Here is a 20,331-nt window from a genome sequence, read left to right on the forward strand (position 1 = left end):
AAAGGAAAAGTCACATAAGGACCATTTTGGGAGTATGTCCGTCTGTCCATCCGTTCTCGTTTTGTGTCACAAGTAGCTCAAAAACTATTGCACCTGGGAATTTTCCTGTTGATATTTTAAGAGTTATTGCCCTTGACATAGTAAAAATTTCAAATTTTCAACTTATGTTGCATGTAACTAAAAAAGTATTTGACCTAGAGTCATGAAACCTTACAGGAATGTTGCTCAGCATGACTAGTTGTGCACCTGGGTATTTTCGTGTAGATATTTTTAGTATTTTTAGAGTAATTGCCCTTGACTTAGTAAAAATTTACAATATTCAACTTGTGTTGCATGTAACTCAAAAAGTATTTGACCTAGAGTCATGAAACCTTACAGGAATGTTGCTCAGCATTTGTACTTATGCACTTTGGGGTTTTCTTGTGATTTATTCAGTATTTGTAGTGTTTGCCCTTTACTTAATAAAAGATTTTTAGTTTTCAACTTGTGGCATATGTAGCCAAAAAAAAATTGACCTAGAGACACAAGATTGACAAATCGGTGGAGTGTGGGGGCACCCGTGTCCTATGGACAAATTTCTAGTTTGAATATTGTTACTGACAAAAATCCGACCTGGGGGGCATTTGAACAAACACGTTTTTGTTTTCTTTTTACATCAACGTACATGTATGTTGGAACGCATAATATTTCCTAACCGTCATATAAACCAATATCAACAAACAAAATGGATGCGCCCATGACAGGTAAATTATTAGATTGTGTTCGTTTTCTTTTTACAGGATAAACAGACGAATAAATCAAACATTAAGTTCGTAGATAAAAGTTGAAAAAAATCTCAGTTGAAATTGAGCAGACTTTTAACGCGTGACAATTGGTGCATAAGAAGGCTAACTTGATATTTTTTTGTCAGCCTGATCGGGCAAAATAACATATTCTAGAAAAATAATTAATATGTTTCTTTTTCACTTGTTTTGTTTATTAAGCATTGATATATGATACAAATAAAATAAAAATAATTTGGTTATCTTTTATTTTCTTAGAATTATTTCTCTTTTTCCCATTTTCAAGAAACAAAATATAGATCTAATATTTTGAAGTTCATAAAAATTATATTCTAATGTAAAATTCTAGATAGAAATGTGTCCAACAACTTCATTTTGCTCAATATTATTGCGCCAGTACCTTTATTCTATATATTTGGATTACATATTCTGTTTCTGGCATTTATATTTTGACAATTCTTTCAGGCACTTACATTATACTTTGAGGTTTTCTCTGAAAACTGAATGAAATATACCGTATGCTGACGGCTGTTGGCGCAATGACTTAGAGCATAAAGAAGTTATTTAACTTATTTTGTTTTAAACTTGCATATCTAACATACTTTTTAATGAATTCTAAAATTATGTAATATGAAAAAGGGGAAATAATTCTCACAAAAGTGACAGTAGCCGAATATTTTTCTTTCTGTTTATGTCAAATATTATTCTCAATAAACAAACTAAGTTTAAAAGACATCTATCTTTATTTCTTTTCTAGAAATATGATTTTTTATTACATAAGCCTGATTGGTAATTTTCACCAGCCTGTTTATTGAAAATCTGTTATCAATCCAGTGAATCATGTTGTCTAACAGGAATGTGAGTTGTGATTAAAGCCTAACTGTTATGTTTACGCTTCAACGACGTGAATAAGTGTGGACTAAGGGTGTCATGGTTAGAAAAAATGCTAACCCTTAAAACGGCGACGTAATAACCGCGTTAAACGTTTAACAGACAGTATCTAATTAAATTCTTAGATTTTCAACATTAAGATTAACCTTGTTTCCACATGACAAGACAAACCATTTTGTTCATATTTTGCTGTACTCAAAATGATTACAAATACGGAGTAACTAATTTCCACTAGGGCCGTACCGTATATGATCAGAATCGGAAAAATACATTGTTTAGTACAACTAAAATACAAACAACTGCCACATCTTGTCATAAAAAACCAAGGTAATATTTTGAATCGATTTAAAACTTCTCTTAAGTCAAACTATTTGTTTGTTTAATTGGGTTTTACGTCTCACTGACACATTATAGGTCATATGGTGACATTCCAGCTTTACTGGTGGAGGAAGACCTCAGGAAGTCAAATACTAACCTTGGTTACTGGTTTTTGAAATTTTTTAACTGGTTTTTAGCTAAAAACCAACTGTACCCGTTTAAACAGATAAACGTGACACCCTAGTATTGACAGTTTTTTTCCAGGATTATGGGAATATGACACATAACAGTGGAATAGGGAATTTCAGTGCTGTTTTGTTAAGAATTGGGAAAAAATGCATGACTTCAATATTGCAAGTGATTAAATGAATGCAAAGAATCACTGTCTAGGATAGCATCTTCAAACATTTAAGCACCATAACAGGGAAGAAGCCCTTATTTTCAAAGATTTTAGAATTTGTTATTCAAATTTTTTATTTTGTTACTTTCATTTGAAAATTTTTTCCTGATGATTGAGAAAATAATATACAATTTTCGATTGGGAATATAGCCGAATACCAACTATAAAATAAGCCAAAAAAATCCCTGATTGATCACTCTGTTGTATATAATATTGATAGATAGATATTTATTCAGGTTAAAACACACATATACATAATACAAACACTTAAGCATATAAGGCAGCTGATTTCTCATATTTGTTTCTTTTTCTTTCAGACCACTTGTCAACTGTGCGCCATGTTATTTTGGTTTTGTCAGGTAAAGGTGGAGTTGGGAAAAGTACTGTAGCATCACAGCTTGCCCTTGGACTGATGCATTCTGGTAAAAAGGTTTGTATAAACTTTACTTTAATTGTAATAAAAGCAGTGGTACAAACAATTATTTTTGCAGGGACACTTCACCTCTCAAGATGCTTCACTCAAACTTTCTTTGCAATCTTGTTAAAATGATATTTTAGAAAAGATATATACAGTTTTTAAATTGATATGAAATTAGGCAAAGCCTGTGTACAGGGAAGTCAGTTAGAATAATCGTTCATGGCATCTTTAAACATTTGAGCACCAAAACAGTGAAGAAGCCCTTATTTTCAAAGATTTTAAGCTCAAAAAGTATTTGACCTAGAGTCATGAAACTTTATGTAAATGTTGATCAGCATGTGTAGTTGTGCACCTGGGTATTTTCGTGTGAAATATTTAGTATTTTTAGAGTTATTGCCCTTGACTTAGTAAATATTTGCAATTTTCAACTTGTGTCACACCTAACTCAAAAAGTTTTTTGACCTAGTGTCATCAAACTTTATAGAAATGTTGATCAGCATGTGTAGTTGTGTACCTGGGTATTTTTGTGTATATATATGTAGTATTTATATATATGTAGTATTTTTAGAGTTATTGCCCTTGACTTAGTAGAAATTTACAATATTCAACTTGTGTCCCACATAACTCAAAAAGTATTTGACCTAGTGTCATGAAACTTTACAGGTATGTTGATTAGCATGTGTAGTTGTACACCTGGGTATTTTTGTGTGGATTTATTTTGTATTTTTAGAGTTATTGCCCTTGACTTAGTAAAAATTTGCAATTTTCAACTTGTGTCGCACATATCTCAAAAAGTATTTGACCTAGAATCATGAAACCTTACAGGAATGTTTCTCAGCATGTGTAGTTGTGCACCTAGGTATTTTTGTGTGGATATATTTTGTATTTTAGAGTTATTGCCCTTGACTTAGTAAATAATTGCAATTTTCAACTTGTGTGGCACTTAACTCAAAAAGTATTTGACCTAGAGTCATGAAACCTTACAGGAATGTTGCTCAACATGTGAAGTTGTGCACCTGGGGTTTTGCTGGTGGATTTATTCTATTTTGTTAGAGTTATTGCCCTTGACTAAGTAAATATTTGCAATTTTCAACTTGTGTCACACGTAACTAAAAAAGTATTTGACCAAGAGTCATGAAACTTTACAGGAAGGTTGATCAGCATTTGTAGTTGTGCACCTGGGTATTTTATAGTATCACACGCTTATTGTCCAGTCTCTCCCGGTTTTGAAGTTGATATTAGTCCCCTACCGGTTTACCGGAGGGGACTTTAGGTTTACCCTCCGTCCGTCTGTCCGTCCGTCAATCCGTCAGTCCTTCCACAAAACTGGATCCCGCGTCCATCCGTCTGTCCGTCCGTCCGTTAGCAATTTGGTTTCGGGAGCATAACTTAAGTTCCATTTGGCCCACAACATTCAAACTTCATAGGATGATTGCCCATATTGGGTAGAAGACCCCTATTGATTTTGGGGTCACAAGGTCAAAGGTCAAGGTCACTATGACCTTAAAACTGAAAACAGTTTCCGGAGCATAACTTAAGTTTCATTTGGCCCACAACATTAAAACATCATAGGATGATTGTCCATATTGGGTAGAAGACCCCTATTGATTTTGGGGTCACAAGGTCAAAGGTCAAGGTCACTATCACCTTAAAACTGAAAACAGTTTCTGGAGCATAATTTAAGTTCCATTTGGCCAACAGTGTTCAAACTTCATAGGATGATAGTCCATATTAGGTAGAAGACCCCCTATTGATTTTGGGGTCACAAGGTCAAAGGTCAAGGTCACTATTACCTCAAAACTGAAAACAGTTTCCGGAGCATAATTTAAGTTCCATTTGGCCCACAGTGTTCAAACTTCATAGGATGATTGTCCATATTGGGTAGGAGACCCCTATTGATTTTTGGGTCACAAGGTCAAAGGTCAAGGTCACAATTACTTTAAAACTGAAAACAGTTTCCGGAGCATAACTTAATTTCTATTTGCCCCACAAGATTCAAACTTCATAGGATGATTGTCCATATTGGGTAGAATACCCCTATTGATTTTGGGGTAACAATGTCAATGGTCAAGGTCACTATTACTTTAAAACTGAAAACAGTTTCCGGAGCATAACTTAATTTCTATTTGGCCCACAATATTTAAACTTTATAGGAGGATTGCTATTGGAAGGAGGTAATACTTTATTTCATTTATGTAATGTCTTACAAATGCTTCATCCTTAATATATAAAAAAAACACTTTCGGGCATATAATGCTCCGCCTAGCGGTGCTCTTGTTTCCTATGCTGTAAATTCTGGTTGCTATGGCATTAATAGAGTGAAAATATGGCAAATTTTACACATAACCTGGATCCAGTGATAACGCAAAAAGTACTGAAAATATTTTTATGAAACTTAACATATGGGTAGATGGCAGTATGGAAATTATGCACATCCTTTTCTTATCTTCCTATGTTGAAAATTCTGGTTGCTATGGCAACAAATAGACTGATTTTCAAGATTTCTGATTCTAGTTTTTAAGTTTTTTCACTATAAGTTCTTTATTTCTTAAGGTATTTTCTTCAAACTTTAAATATAAGTTGCTAGTCATCAACCACATCATATGTGACAAGGTTTACAACTCTAGCCCAAAATTATCAGAATTACCTCCCTTGAACTTAAAATTTTCATGAAAAAAATATTGTTTTTTTTAATAACTTTTTTTTTTTCTGAATGTATCTACTTCAAACTTCATATAAATGTTTCTTATTATCACTCAACATTTTTTGAGAAAGTTCAATACTCTAGCAAGACTATTTCCAGAATTATACCCCTTTTGAACTTAGATTTTTTTTTGAGAAATTGGTAATTTTTACTCCAACTTCTTCAATCATGATAGGAATTTCATCAAACTCCCACATCATAATAATATGACAAGGTTTATAAATCTAGCATCCATATTTCCAGAATTATCTCCTCCTTAAACTTTTAATTTTTCCTATTTGTTCTTTAAACTTTCATTTACTTCAAATTCAAAATAAACATTCATTATTCATACCTTCATTACTAATTGTTCTTTGTTACACTCACATCATGTATGACATCTTGCATCTTTATTTCAAGAGTTATCTCCTTTTTAAAAATTTTGCTTTTAAAAATGTTATATTTTGATAACAGGGATGTTTAAAAAATAACTTTAGTAAAAACTGTTTCCTGTGATCACTTTTAAAGAACTTTTTCAACAAATTTACTTAAAATAGAAACATAAGTGAATAGCCAATGGCCCTTCAGAATGTTGCTGGGGTTCTAACCGGTAGGGGACTTATGGATTGCTTGTAATACTATGATAATTGCTTGTTTTATTTGATATCGTAACCAAAAAAAAAAAAAGACTTTTTCCCCAAAACTGAATGTCACTTAGGTTGTTTACAATAAAAAATTTACATAGATCATCTCTCAAATTTATTTATTATTATTATACAATTCTAAAAATAAAATAGCATGCTTTATTATGATAATATATTCATATATTTTCCAGATATTGCCCAGAGCATATCTCCTATATGCATATCTATAATGCCCACATCTCTGTCAAAAGCTTCTGTGACGTGTGTATATTGCGACAATGTTGCCCTTATGCCAGTTGATTTTAGAATTAAAATCGTTGGTCAACTGAATTTTTGAAATTTATATTACAATTATAATCACCTCATTCCTCTAGAAAGATCAACTCATTTTAACAAATAAATTATATATAAGAAGATCGGCACTGACCAGGTCATTAAATATAATACTATCAAGTAAATCCGGGTCAAAATAGACTGGGAGAGACTGGTGACCGGAAGCTACCAGACCCGAGAATAATATATCCCTGCAAATTTTCATATATTGTTAATTTGTTGCACCAGTTGCCTTAAGGTAGACAAAAGCAGTGAGCAAAAATGAAAAAAGTGCAATTTTTATATATGTTGAAAATGGATCTTGCACACTTAAAAAAATGCTTTTAGTGATAGTACTTCACCGAGTATTATACTTTGAAACATACACCGACTCGCATATAAATCTCTTATTGTATACATAGTCATCAGTGCCCTTTTTTTGCACATATTTGAGGCCTTGAAAGAATTAAAAGGTTCTTGAAAAGTCCTTGAATAGTCCTTGAAATTTTTCCTTTGATGCTCTGTATGAATCCTGTGAAATTCTCTGATATCAAAACTGACAAATTTGCTGGAATTCATTCCAGTTTGGTATCAGAAAGAGATTTTTGCACATTTCATTGTCAAACTTTAATGTATTTTTTTACCTTTGAATGATATTTACATTGGTTGGAATAAACAATGTTGCACAATTCAAAATTCTATGCCAAAAGAGCATGAAGGAGGTTTCAACAGGTACCTTTTTTTTCCAATTAAGCAATTTGATGCCACAAAATTTCCCAAACTGATCTCTGTACTTTTTCCAAAAATGGCTAGCAAAAGGTCTGTTTTTGATACTTGCTCATACAAAAAATTATTAACTTATTAGTGTCATTTAAGAAATACTTATGAGCTTAAGCTTTTCAAATTCATTTAAAAAATAGGTTAATTATAGTATGTATAACTACAATGTATAGACTATCTTTAGACATGAAACATTGAATGACTTTTGAATGACGCTAAATGAGGTTTTTCAATTATCAGTGATTTGAATGTTACAATTACAAATAATAAAGAAAAACTGACATATAAATGTTGCAGGTGGGACTTTTAGATGTAGACTTATGTGGTCCAAGTGTACCAAAGATGTTTGGTGTGGAAAGGAGTGACATTCATCAGTGTCCTGAAGGGTAGGTGACTTTTCCAACTGAATTCAATTGTGTTTAATTGTTAATGAAAAAAAATACATATAATTTATTTCAGTATTAATTTGTGAAATACATGGACATAAAAAATTTCTGCCAATCACTATTTATCCTTTGTTACAAAAATATGAGCAGTCTATAACTGTTTCCAGACAGATAACACAAAAAGAAAATAGTGTATGCTGGTTTGAGTAACAAGAGCTGTCCAAGAAGCAGCACACTCCATTTTTTGTCAGTGCAGGATAGTATGTTAAAGCAAAGAAGGGCAAAGTAGGGAAGGGGGCATACTTATGCATAACTGATAGTGGAATTACCTGCCCTTAATCTTTTTTATGAGATGATTACTTTTTTCTAAACGCCAGGCCTAAAGCACTGTGAGGCTAAAACGGTTAAATTGTGTTTGCACAAGAAAATCTCATATTTGCTGTGTTCCGGATAGCAACTGTAACACTGTGATGTAGCGCATAGTCACGGGCTGATTATAGTCTTCATTTGCACGTTAAAATTCGTATATGAAGTTTAGTGTTACCATTGGGTTTCCCGATTAAAATCATAATTTATGAACAATATTTGATGAGATTTACAACAATACTGTAATTAAGATTAATGAAACTGTATAATGCTTGGTTTTACGGCCAACCGCAAAATATTTTTATGCACCCGCCATAAAATGGCTAGGGCATATAGTGTTACCCCGTTCTTTCATTCCATCCTTCTGTCATCATCAGTTTCCGTTCATTATTTTGGTAACGGTTGCACACATTCAACTGAAATTTGACAAATGGATATATAATAGGAAAATGCAGGTCATTTTTTAATTTGGTCATTGTCCGAGAATTTTGGCTGAGTTATGCATCTTGATGAAATTTTCAGTTTCGTTCATTATCTTCCCAACGGTAGTACACATCTCACTAAATTTCTACTGAAGGGAATGGATTGAAACTTCACACACTTGTTCTCTGTGATTATCTAACATGATTGGCACAAGTCCCATAACTCTGATTGCTTTTTGCATAATTATGCCCCTTTTTCGACTTAGAAATTCTTGGTTAAGTTTTTGTGTGTAAGCTGCTATCTCCATAACTACTGAAGGGAATGGATTGAAACTTCACACACTTATTCTCCTTGATTATCTAACATGATTGGCACAAGTCCCATAACTCTGATTTGCTTTTCTGCATAATCAGCCCCTTTTTTGACTTAAAAATTCTTGGTTAAGTTTTTGCGTGTAAGCTGGTATCTCCATAACTACTGAAGGGAATGGATTGAAACTTCACACATTTGTTCTCTGTGATTATCTTACATGATTGGCACAAGTCCCATAACTCATGATTTGTTTTTAGCTCACCTGTCATAAAGTGACAGGGTGAGCTTTTGTGATCGCTTTTCGTCCGGCGTCCGTCCGTCGTCCGTCCGTCCGCACTCACAGGAGAGTAATTATGTGGCTAGAGGGACAATAGGTTCTCTTTGATGTCATTCATTCCGTAATGCTTTTATGTGGCTATTTTTCTTTTGCGTGGCTAAAAGAACAATAGAGAGAACAATAGAGTAGCCACATAATTACTGTCCTGTGAGAACGTCCGTCCGTCCGGCGTCCGTCCGTAAACTTTTACTTTAAATGACATCTCCTCATAAACCACTAAGCCAATTTCATCCAAACTTCACAGGAATGTTCCTTTAGTGGTCACCTTTAAAAATTGTTCAAAGAATTTAATTCCACGCAGAACTCTGGTTGCCATGGCAACCGAAAGAAAAAACTTAAAATATCTTCTTTTAAAAAACCATAAGAGCTAGAGCTTAGATATTTGGCATGAAACATCTACTAGTGAGTGTCTACCAAGTTTGTTCAAATAAAAGCCCTGGGGTCAAAATTGGCCCCGCCCCGGGGGGTCATTGATTTTCCCTATATGCATATAGTAAAAACTTAAAAAATCTTCCTTTAAAGAACCCAAAGAGCTAGAGCTAAGATATTTAGCATGAAACATGTTCTAATGGGTGTCTACCAAGTTTGTTCAAATAAAAGCCCTGGGGTCAAAATTGGCCCTGCCCCAGGGGGTCATTGATTTTCCCTATATGCATATAGTAAAAACTTAAAAAATCTTCTTTTAAAGAACCAAAAGAGTTAGAGCTAAGATATTTAGCATGAAACATGTTCTAATAAGTGTCCTACAAAGTTTGTTCAAATAAAAGCCCTGGGGTCAAAATGGCCCGCCCCGGGGGGTCATTGATTTTCCCTATATGCATATAGTAAAAACTTAAAAAATCTTCTTTTAAAGAACTCAAAGAGCTATGGCTAAGATATTTAGCATCAAACATGTTCTAATAGGTGTCTACCAAGTTTGTTCAAATAAAAGCCCTGGGGTCAAAATTGGCCCTGCCTTGGGGGGTCATTGATTTTCCCTATATGCATATAGTAAAAACTTAAAAAATCTTCTTTTAATGAACTCAATGAGCTATGGCTAAGATATTTAGCATCAAACATGTTCTAATAGGTGTCTACCAAGTTTGTTCAAATAAAAAGCCCTGGGGTCAAAATTGGCCCCGCCCCGGGGGTCATTGATTTTCCTTATATGTGTATAGCAAAAACTTAAAAAAATCATCTTTGAAAAAACCCAAATAGCTAGAGTTAAGATATTAAGCATGAAACATCTTTTAGTGAGTGTCTACAAAGTTTGTTCAAATAAAGCCCTTGGGTCAAAATTGGCCCCGCCCCGGGGGTCATTGATTTTCTTTATATGTGTATAGCAAAAACTTAAAATCTTCTTTGAAAAAACCCAAATAGCTAGAGTTTAGATATTAAGCATGAAACATCTTCTAGTAAGTGTCTACAAAGTTTGTTCAAATAAAAGCCCTGGGTCAAAACTGGCCCGGCCCCATGGGTGTCATTGTTTTTAACTATATGTGTATAGTAAAAACTTAAAAAAAATCTTCTTTTAAAAAGCCCAATGAGCTAGAGCTTAGATGTTTAGCATGAAACATCTTCTTATGGGTGTCTACCAAGTTTGTGCAAATAAAAGCCCTTGGGTTAAATTGGCCCTGCAACGTTGGGGGGGGGGGGGTTGGGGGGCCTATATACAGGTGAGCGACCTCAGGGCCATCATGGCCCTCTTGTTTCATGATTATGCCCCTTTTTCGACTTAGAAATTCTTGGTAAAGGTTTTGCTTGAAAGCTGGTATCTCCATAACTACTGAAGGGTTTGTGCCTTTTTATATTATATTATACCCCCTGGCGTCCGTCCGTTAGCAATTTGGTTTCCGGAGCATAACTTAAGTTCCATTTGGCCCACAACATTCAAACTTCATAGGATGATTGCCCATATTGGGTAGAAGACCCCTATTGATTTTAGGGTCACAAGGTCAAGGTCACTATTAACTGAAAACAGTTTCCGGAGCATAACTTAAGTTTCATTTGGCCCACAGTGTTCAAACTTCATAGGATGATTGTCCATATTGGGTAGAAGACACCTATTGATTTTAGGGTCACAAGGTCAAAGGTCAAGGTCACTATTACCTTAAAACTGAAAACAGTTTCTGGAGCATAACTTAAGTTCCATTTGGCCAACAATACTCAAACTTTATAGGAGGATTGCTATTGGAAGGAGGTAATACTTTATTATGCCCCCGCCATGTAATGGCCGGGGCATATAGTGTTACCCTGTTCCGTCATTCCGTCCTTCCGTCCTTCCGTCATTCTGTCATTCCGTCATCATCAGTTTCCGTTCATTATCTTAAGAACGGTTGCACACATTCAACTCAAATTTGACATATGGATATGTCATGAGAAAATACAGGTCAAGTTCGAATTTGGTCATGGTTCGATGATTTTTGGCAGAGTTATGCCCCTTTTACTTTGAAAATAATATGAAATTTCAGTTTCCGTTCATTATCTCCCCAACGGTACAACACATTTAACTCAAACTTGACATATGGATATGTCATGAGAAAATACAGGTCAAGTTCGAATTTGGTCATGGTTCTATGATTTTTGGCAGAGTTATGCCCCTTTTACTTTGAAAATAATATGAAATTTTCAGTTTCCGTTCATTATCTCCCCAACGGTACAACACATTCAACTCAAACTTGACATATGGATATGTCATGAGAAAATACAGGTCAAGTTTGAATTTGGTCGTGGTTTGATGATTTTTGGCAGAGTTATGCCCCTTTTACTTTGAAAATAATATGAAATTTTCAATTTCCGTTCATTATCTCCCCAAAGGTACAACACATTCAACTCAAACTTGACATATGGATGCGTCAAAGGAATGTGCAGGTCAAGTTCAAATTTGGTCATGGTTCAATGATTATTGTCAGAGTTATGCCCCTTTCACATTGAAAGTAATATGAAATTTTCATTTTCTGTTTATTATCTCCCCAATGGTGCAACACATTCAACTCAAATTTGACATATGGATATGTTTTTGGAATGCCCAGGCCAAGTTCGAGTTTTGGTCATGGTTCAATGATTTTTGGCAGAGTAATGCCCCTTTCACTTTGAAAATAATATGAAATTTACAGTTTCTGTTCATTATCTACCCAACAGTGTTACATATTCAACTTAAATTTGACATATGGATATGTCAAACGAATGGGCAGGTCAAGTTGGAATTTGGTCATGGTTTGATGATTTTTTGGCAGAGTTATGTCCCTTTCACTTTGAAAATAATATAGATACATCTTAGGAATAAGCAGTTTAAGTTTGAATTTGGTTGTAGTTCAATGATTTAAGACAAACTTATCTTTCCTGAATGTTGGAAAAATTTTGAACTTTCAGTTTCAGCACTCTTACTTTTAGCCATTATTTTGGCTACAAATATGCAATATGCTATTTTTAAAAGGTTTAGACTGAATAATTTCAGTGCCTTGAACATTGTATGAAAATGGTTTGTGTTAACATTGAAAAGTTTTAAGGGCTTTGAACTTAAAATGAAAAAAAAAAATTAATGCACCATCTGAAATTTTGGCTGCATGCGGGGGCATCCGTGGCATGATGACACATTTCTAGTTTAATTTATGTAATGTCTTACAAATGCTTCATCCTTAATATAAAAAAAACACTTTCGGGCATATAATGCTCTGCCTAGCGGTGCTCTTGTTTAAGACAATTTTATGCATTCATAACAATAAAGCAGTGATTTACTCGATAAAACATCTTAATATCAAGCCTTTGTACCTATTCGGACAATTTTATGTATTCATATAGGTAAGCATTATTATACTCAATGAAACACCCTTGTGACAACTTTTTGAATAGTCGAGCGTTACTGTCCTCCGACAGTTCTTGTTCCAGAATGAGGTAACTAAAATGTTACCCATTAGTGATGTGACAGCTTTTCATTTATTTATTAATACAAGATTTTAAATGTTATAACTACAGATGGCTACCAGTGTATGTAGACAAGGAACAGAGACTAGGTGTGATGTCAATAGGTTTCCTTATAGAAGGAAAAGATGATGCTGTTGTGTGGAGAGGACCAAAGAAAAATGGTAATAGAAATATGTATAATCTATATTTTATAGGGAAGACCTGTCTTGCCAGCTGAAAAATAGCCAAGGTTCACATACCATGTAGCTCCTGTTATTTTCAAATCCTACATGGACAGAAGTTAAGCTTACATTGAAAAGTTAATCGGTCATATTGATTACTGTTGTGTCTGTCCATACTTTTCAAGAACTTTGTTATTGGAAATTAACAAGTTAACAATATTTGTAAATTGATTTTCATTTTTCATTTAAAGCATTTGGATTCAGTTTTGTAAAGGAATACAGTTAACATATTTTACTTCTCTGATTTGTTTTCAATATCTTTAGTGTTATGGCTTTTACTTGGATTTTATTTGGTACAGTCCACTGGTGTTCTATAATGGTGTTTATTAGGTGAAGGGTTTATTTCAATAATGATATTGTTTATTGTCTTTTGTTATGACCTACAGACATGTTATATTTATATTTGATATTCAGCTATGATCAGACAGTTTTTAAGTGATGTAGTTTGGCGGGATATTGACTACCTTGTTATAGATACACCACCTGGAACATCAGATGAACATATTACTGTGATAGAAAGTCTCAAATCTTACTGTCCAGATGGGGCTTTACTGGTGACTACACCACAGGTTTGTAATATTATATGAGCCGCATCATGACAAAACCAACATAGTGCGTTTGCGACCAGCATGGATCCAGACCAGCCTGCGCATCCGCGCAGTCTGATCAGGATCCATGCTGTTCGCTATCAGTTTATCTACTTGTAATAGGGTTGGTAAGCGAACAGCATGGATCCTGATCAGACTGCGCAGATGCGCAGGCTGCTCTGGATCCATGCTGTTCGCGAACCCATTATGTTGGTTTTGTCATGGCATGGCTCATATTATAATAAATTATCATGTACTATATAAAATATGACTTTTGAGTTTTCAACACAAGAGAAATTATTTCTGTAAATGAAATATTCTTTGAATTTTTTTGTTGAGTTTGAAACCCATATGTCAGCAACTGGACCAGTGGAGTTAATAAATACAAGTATCAGTTTGATATAGACAAATGACTATTTTAATCTTCTAAATTCTTACTGTTTCTGAACTTCTTAGTTTTAAATCTGTAATTACAGTTGTGTGCTGCCATTCATACTACATAGAATAGTAGCAATTATCAGCTTTACTTTTTATACTCTCTAATGAACAGTGTAATATCTAAATAAACACCCCCCCCCCCCCAAGTCATAGCTCCAGAATTAACAAAATCTGTCACTATCATTATGTCATATCAATGATAATTGTTTTTAATAAGTGATAAACTTCACATTACACATTATAACTGACTGTTTTATTACACGTTTTAATTATAAATGTTTGAAGTAAATGTTATAAAGTAAATGAAACTAGATTAACATTACGAAAACTTGATATAACATGTATTGTACATTTATTTAGGGTGTGGCAGTTGGAGATGTGAGAAGGGAGCTGACATTTTGTCACAAGACTGGAGTACCTATACTGGGTATTGTGGAAAATATGAGTGGATTTGCCTGTCCATGTTGTGGGGTACTTTAAATTGATTAATATACTAATATGATTATCATAATTGGCATGTGAATATATGTCTATATAAGAAACCACTTATGTTAAAGTTTTTGTAATACCTCAAATATTTTCAAAGTCCATTGGCATATGGCTTTGAAACTTTGCACAATTGGTTACCATCATGACCCCAACCTGTAGACAGGAGGAGGTAACTGTATCAAGCATTTTGACAGAATTATACCCCTTTTTGACTTAGAATTTACGTTTAAGTTTTTGTAACACCTCAAATATTTACATATTCTATTGACATCTGGCTTTGAAACAAGTTGAAATTTTATACTCTTCTTTGAGAGCATACTAGGACTCTCTCCAAGGCCTATAACTGTAACATGGATTTAAAGAAAAAAATTGCCCTTTTGTTTACTTAGAAAATTTTACATTATCAAGGCTCTTTTACTATCAAGCACTAAGAACAGTCGAGCATTGCTGTCCTACTGACAGCTCTTGTTTGTCATTATAAATAGTATTACTTTTATATATGCTTAATGCTCAGTGAAAGCTGAGTGCTTGGTCTATATACCTTCGCTTTGCAAGTGTGAGTCTAGTTTTCCATGATTATTCCGATATGGTTGAACAGTTTTAAATGTGGCATTAAATAAATGAAGAATATAAGAATGTCACGAGACTGGAATGAATAAACATAAGGGTAAACTGTTTAAGGTGGTAACAAGGCCTTGAAGAATTACTGCTTATCCGTTACTAGAAAGTCAGATAATGGAAGCCAATGTTTGATTCTTTTTATTGCCATATATATGTTATAGTTAACAAGACCAAAAACTTATATATTCTATTTAACAATATTTTTTTATAAAAGCATATGAATTTACAACTTCAGTCATATCAGGTGAATGACATAATTTTGAGAGTGTAAACTGACATATTCTAGCACTGTTGCATAAACTAGATATTCCAGTCTGTTATAATATAAAACTAAATGCTTGTTTTATACATTGAAGATTAAATAAATATTTTGTTTGTTGATACAGGAAGTAACAAATGTGTTCTCTAAAGGAGGGGGAGAAGCTCTTGCAAAACAAGCTCATGTTCCTTTCTTAGGTAAGACAAAATTAAAATATTACAGGTGTAATTCTGCTGTAATAATATAGTAGAAAAAAAACAACTAAACTACACTTAAATGTAACAGTTTATTAAATTTATCAACTTACGATCAATTTTAGTTTCAAAGTTTTTTCTTTAACATTTTTGTGTTATGCTATTTAAATCCCACATAGCCTCAACATCATAGCTTAACATTTAAGTCAGCAATTTCGCTCACTTTATCGTGATGATAGGCTTCTGTTGGGGAAACTAGCAGCAATTACAACAGTTCTATGACACCAGCATAAATTTAGGTCAGACAGTAGTTATGTATCAGTCTGTTTAGGCTTTATATTGTTTACTAATCATTTCAGCCCTTATTGATGTTAAAAGTAATAACCCATAATATATTAGACTTTACCAAAATCAAAGTATTATAAACACCCATTGATGGTTTCTATATAAACTGTGTAAATAACCGAGGTATAGGGAGTTATTTCCCTTATCTTCGAGTAAAATCGATATCTCTAATGCTAAAACAGTACAATTTTGGCCATTTGTAAACCGTTAATTAAAAGCGATTTATTGTCCAATTTTAGTTTTTATTACACCAATAAAAAGTTTGTGATCTTAGCTTCATCTCAGTATATAAATCAACATCTCTTTAGACACCAAAGTATTCACATTAATTGTTAAACCTACCACATGTCGGGCCATTTAATATACGATACAGAAAGATATGCAACCAGTATGCTGTCTGAACTTGCAAAATTACTGATAAGAAAAGCCTGTCATTGGCTTGTTCGGAAACTGTCAATTGGTGTATTTCAATTAAAACAAGAATATGTACTTATAAAGATCAAAGTAGGGGCGAAGTCTAGGGGGGTACTTGTTGAACTGGTACAAAATGCTGTATACAATGTAGCTGTGGTATATTTCAGGTTGTATTCCATTAGATCCACAACTTGCACAGTCTTTAGAGGAAGGGAAAGACTTTCAGGAATTATTTACACAATCTCCAACAAATAATGCCTTGAATGAAGTGTTAAAGAAACTCATAGCAGTTGATAAGGACTTCTAGCCGATGTACCGGTTTTTATTCTGTGCCATTGTTTGTTAAAAATATGTTCTACATAATGAAATTATTTAATGGTACAGCAAATGACTTGCAATACATTTACATAAATTGGGGTGGGAGATGACTGTTGATTTTAGGGGGTGAGAGAAAGTTAAACTGTAAAGCATCTGAAAATCAGGCATAATAATTGGTTCAGATAGGTACAGACCAAATCAGAAACTACAAATGGGGAAAAAATGTAATGGAGGTTAATGTGGGAAACTGTATTTTAGATAAAGTTTTTTGTTGCTGGTTCTCTCAGAAAGGTCAGGTCATCTTAAATTTACCATAGAATATTTTTTATATCTTGGTTATGTATGCTGTATATTTTACGATGATTTCTGTTTTCACACGAAAGACCAATTTTCATTTGTCTGATTATTCAATCAACAGTTGTCAACCTTTAATTTTGTAAGAAAAAAACAAGGTTCATGTGCATAGATCTATCAAACATTTTCCCATTTAAATCACTGCATTTCTTTGTTCAACTTACACCAATTTTTCAAAAAGAACAGCAAAAAAATTTAAGCTTTAAATACATCATATTACTGTTGAAAAACAAAGAAAATCAGTGCTTGATTATCATCAGTATTATAATTATGTTAATGTTTTAATATTTGACATACTCTCAGACTTGAGTAGTAAAAGTGTTTATCTTTGTGTATGACTAGAGTAAACATTTATGTTGATACCTGCTGTACTGTTTGTCTTAGAGCATGTAGAGTAGTTGAGATTATATTCATGGTTTAGAAACAAATATTTTCAATGTCTCACTGTATGTACATATCATAGTTAATATTTTTATAATAGATAAATAGTCATAAACAGAATTGACGTTTTCATATTTTATTTCTCCCTTCATACAAGGATAATAAGTAATACTGTAAACAAACTTTACAAAATATTTAATTTAAAAAATAATAACAGAAAAATAAAATCAAAATCATCTGATTATTATCAAATGATGATAAAAACAAAATTTTAAACTCTCGTACTTGGATAAAATTCTGTTACATGACCATTTTGCTGTGTCGTACAGTCGACTATTTTCTGTTTGTTGATTGGTAGAAAAAATAAGTTTAAATAGGACTTAAAGTAATTTCAGGTTTAAATTTAATAGTGAATGAAGTGGATTACCTGAATACTTTATACATGTATTGTGTTTCAATTACTGACAGACAACTGTTTGAAACAATCTGCAAACTTCTAGATGTACAAGTTATTGGATTATAAATTTAACCAATTAAAGTTAAAAAAATAGTACCACCTTGGCCCGAGGTTATAAAAGTTTCGTCCGAGTTTTGTCTCAAATCTCATGTTTTTCATTGATCAGTGAATATTCTAAGGCAGTTCCTGACCAATCAAATACCTGAGATCTGTGTTTGAATTAAGAGCATGTCTTTATAACTTCAGGCCCAGTTCTTTATCCATACATTGTAAACATATCTCCATATCACAGTACTTATAAATACTAGTTCATACATTGTATACAATTATTAAATAAAAGAAAAAAATCTGTACTAGCATATAAAAAATGCAGAACAAATGCTATTTAAACATATTTATCGTATCACAGACATGACATAGTAAAATATCACAGACAACTTGTATAGTAGTTTATACTAACTCTTTTTAGTTCATTTGTGTTAGTAGCTATAAGCTTATTGAAACGCTCTTGAATCTGTTCCTGGAATCAACCAGTACTAAGCAATGAATGTAAAGTTCCTTGCCTTGGCTTGCCCCCGACAGGGTTTGAACCCATGAGGCCACATATTGAAATGTTGACAGAAATTAGCAGAAGTTCTGAGTTTTTAGAAGCAAAAAGTATATATATTAAAATTAACCAATAGAATAGAATTACTATAAATGAAAGCATTTAAAACATGAATTCACAGGGTGTAGCACATAAACATGGATATTATGCTGGAGGAATAATGTAACAATACAATCATAAGATAAACATAGCATAAATTGTTGTGTCAGTCCAATGTTACTAGTAAAATCACCATGTTTCTGAATGATTATTAAGTGTCTGATCTTTGTTTATAAAAATACAACTCCGTGACAGTCATACATGAAGTACTAGTAAGATAGGACAATTGAATATCAAACATTTAAATATGCATGTCCAGAAAACAATAACAGATAAAATTATATAGTAATACGAGGGTATATCAAAAAGTTTTTACTCAATTGGGCCACTTCTAGAAAATATTTATTTTGACATAAACAAAACTATTGAAAATAATTCAGTGCAAGAAATTTTACAAGTTTTTTTTTTATATTACAATAATTAGCAAAATTGTGAAATTGTATACACTGTTTTATTTCCTGCACAATAATGAGCACAAATTTTAAATAAGTCTTATATCAAAGAGCATGATCATTAAATGATCTAGATAACAAATTCACAAAGCACTGCAAACCATTTTCTAATGGCAGAGAAATTGTTCAGGATCTTATTTTCCTTATTTGCTAAAAATTATAAGTCTACGTTTCCTGCTTACAGGAAGTACAGTACTGGTACATGTACCTCAGAGGTACACCAACGACAGACTGGTTTCCATTACTGCATTTCTTAATTAAGAAAAATGCATTTCTGATAATGGAGATCATTTTGTAGGAATGAAATATATTGATTCATTGTAATGCAGATTTTATTTTGTACAAGCATTAGAAAAACTTTTTGATACACCCTCGTATGAAAGAGATGAACAATAAATACATAAAATCAGATCATTCTTGCATAACATCAGATCTTTTAAAGTTGTACTCCTTAATCATAACACCAGACATAACTTTCCAATTATAATGTTTATGCATAAAACACATATTTTAACTTTTAAGGATAAATAAAGTTAGTTTGAACAAGCAAACTCTTTATAGGGGAAAAGTTAATTTTTAACAGTAGTATTTTAAGCAATCTAAGTGCCCAACACAATTAGATGAATTTATAGCCACTTAGTTACAGCATTCGTAACCTGGCATAGACATATTTACTATCACAAATATAAACTTGTTTCTATATGATAAGGACAAATTACATGGATGATAATAAATTCACATATGTTGACATCAGCACAGATTGACATCTATGTAGGCTCTATACTGTTGGATACTAAAATCCAATTCTAATACATGTAGTCTGTCGGGAAAATCCATTACATAAATTCAATAGAGTAAAGTGTGACTGTAGTTATCTGGTGCCGATGTGGTTTCACGCCTGAGCCAACAAAGCCTGTTGAAGAGCAATATCAGCACCCGCTGATAACGAATCCGGATCCCTCTGAAATACATCAAAATAAAAATTTAATAACCTTGGCAACAAAAGTAATATCCCAGTATATAATGAATAATTCCACAACCTTTAAAGGTCATTAATTAGAATTCAGGTAAGTTATAAAGAAAGAATTATGAAGTGTTAAATGATAAGACCCCTGTATATAATTTCATATGTTCTGGTAA

The 20,331-nt window shown here is 33.0% G+C and overlaps 1 protein-coding gene across 2 annotated transcripts; it reads left to right on the top strand.

Annotated features, from left to right (window-relative positions):
- The first annotated feature begins 613 nt into the window (after positions 1-613).
- Positions 614-17,696, top strand: LOC132739321 (cytosolic Fe-S cluster assembly factor NUBP2 homolog). 2 transcript variants are annotated; one of them, XM_060727013.1, is made up of 8 exons: positions 614-743; positions 2,709-2,821; positions 7,526-7,614; positions 13,007-13,116; positions 13,591-13,745; positions 14,562-14,672; positions 15,698-15,767; positions 16,691-17,696. In XM_060727013.1, the coding sequence occupies exons 1-8, from the start codon at positions 725-727 to the stop codon at positions 16,828-16,830; spliced, it is 807 nt and encodes a 268-aa protein (XP_060582996.1). In that variant the 5' UTR covers positions 614-724; the 3' UTR covers positions 16,831-17,696. The 2 variants fall into 2 exon arrangements, with proteins under 2 accessions (XP_060582996.1, XP_060582994.1); XM_060727011.1 differs by lacking the exon at positions 614-743 and adding an exon at positions 1,870-2,000.
- Positions 17,697-20,331: the final 2,635 nt, after the last annotated feature.

The sequence above is a fragment of the Ruditapes philippinarum genome, unplaced genomic scaffold (genome assembly GCF_026571515.1).
Source record: "Ruditapes philippinarum isolate M1 unplaced genomic scaffold, ASM2657151v2 ctg157_1_1_1_1, whole genome shotgun sequence".
Classification (NCBI taxonomy): domain Eukaryota; kingdom Metazoa; phylum Mollusca; class Bivalvia; order Venerida; family Veneridae; genus Ruditapes; species Ruditapes philippinarum.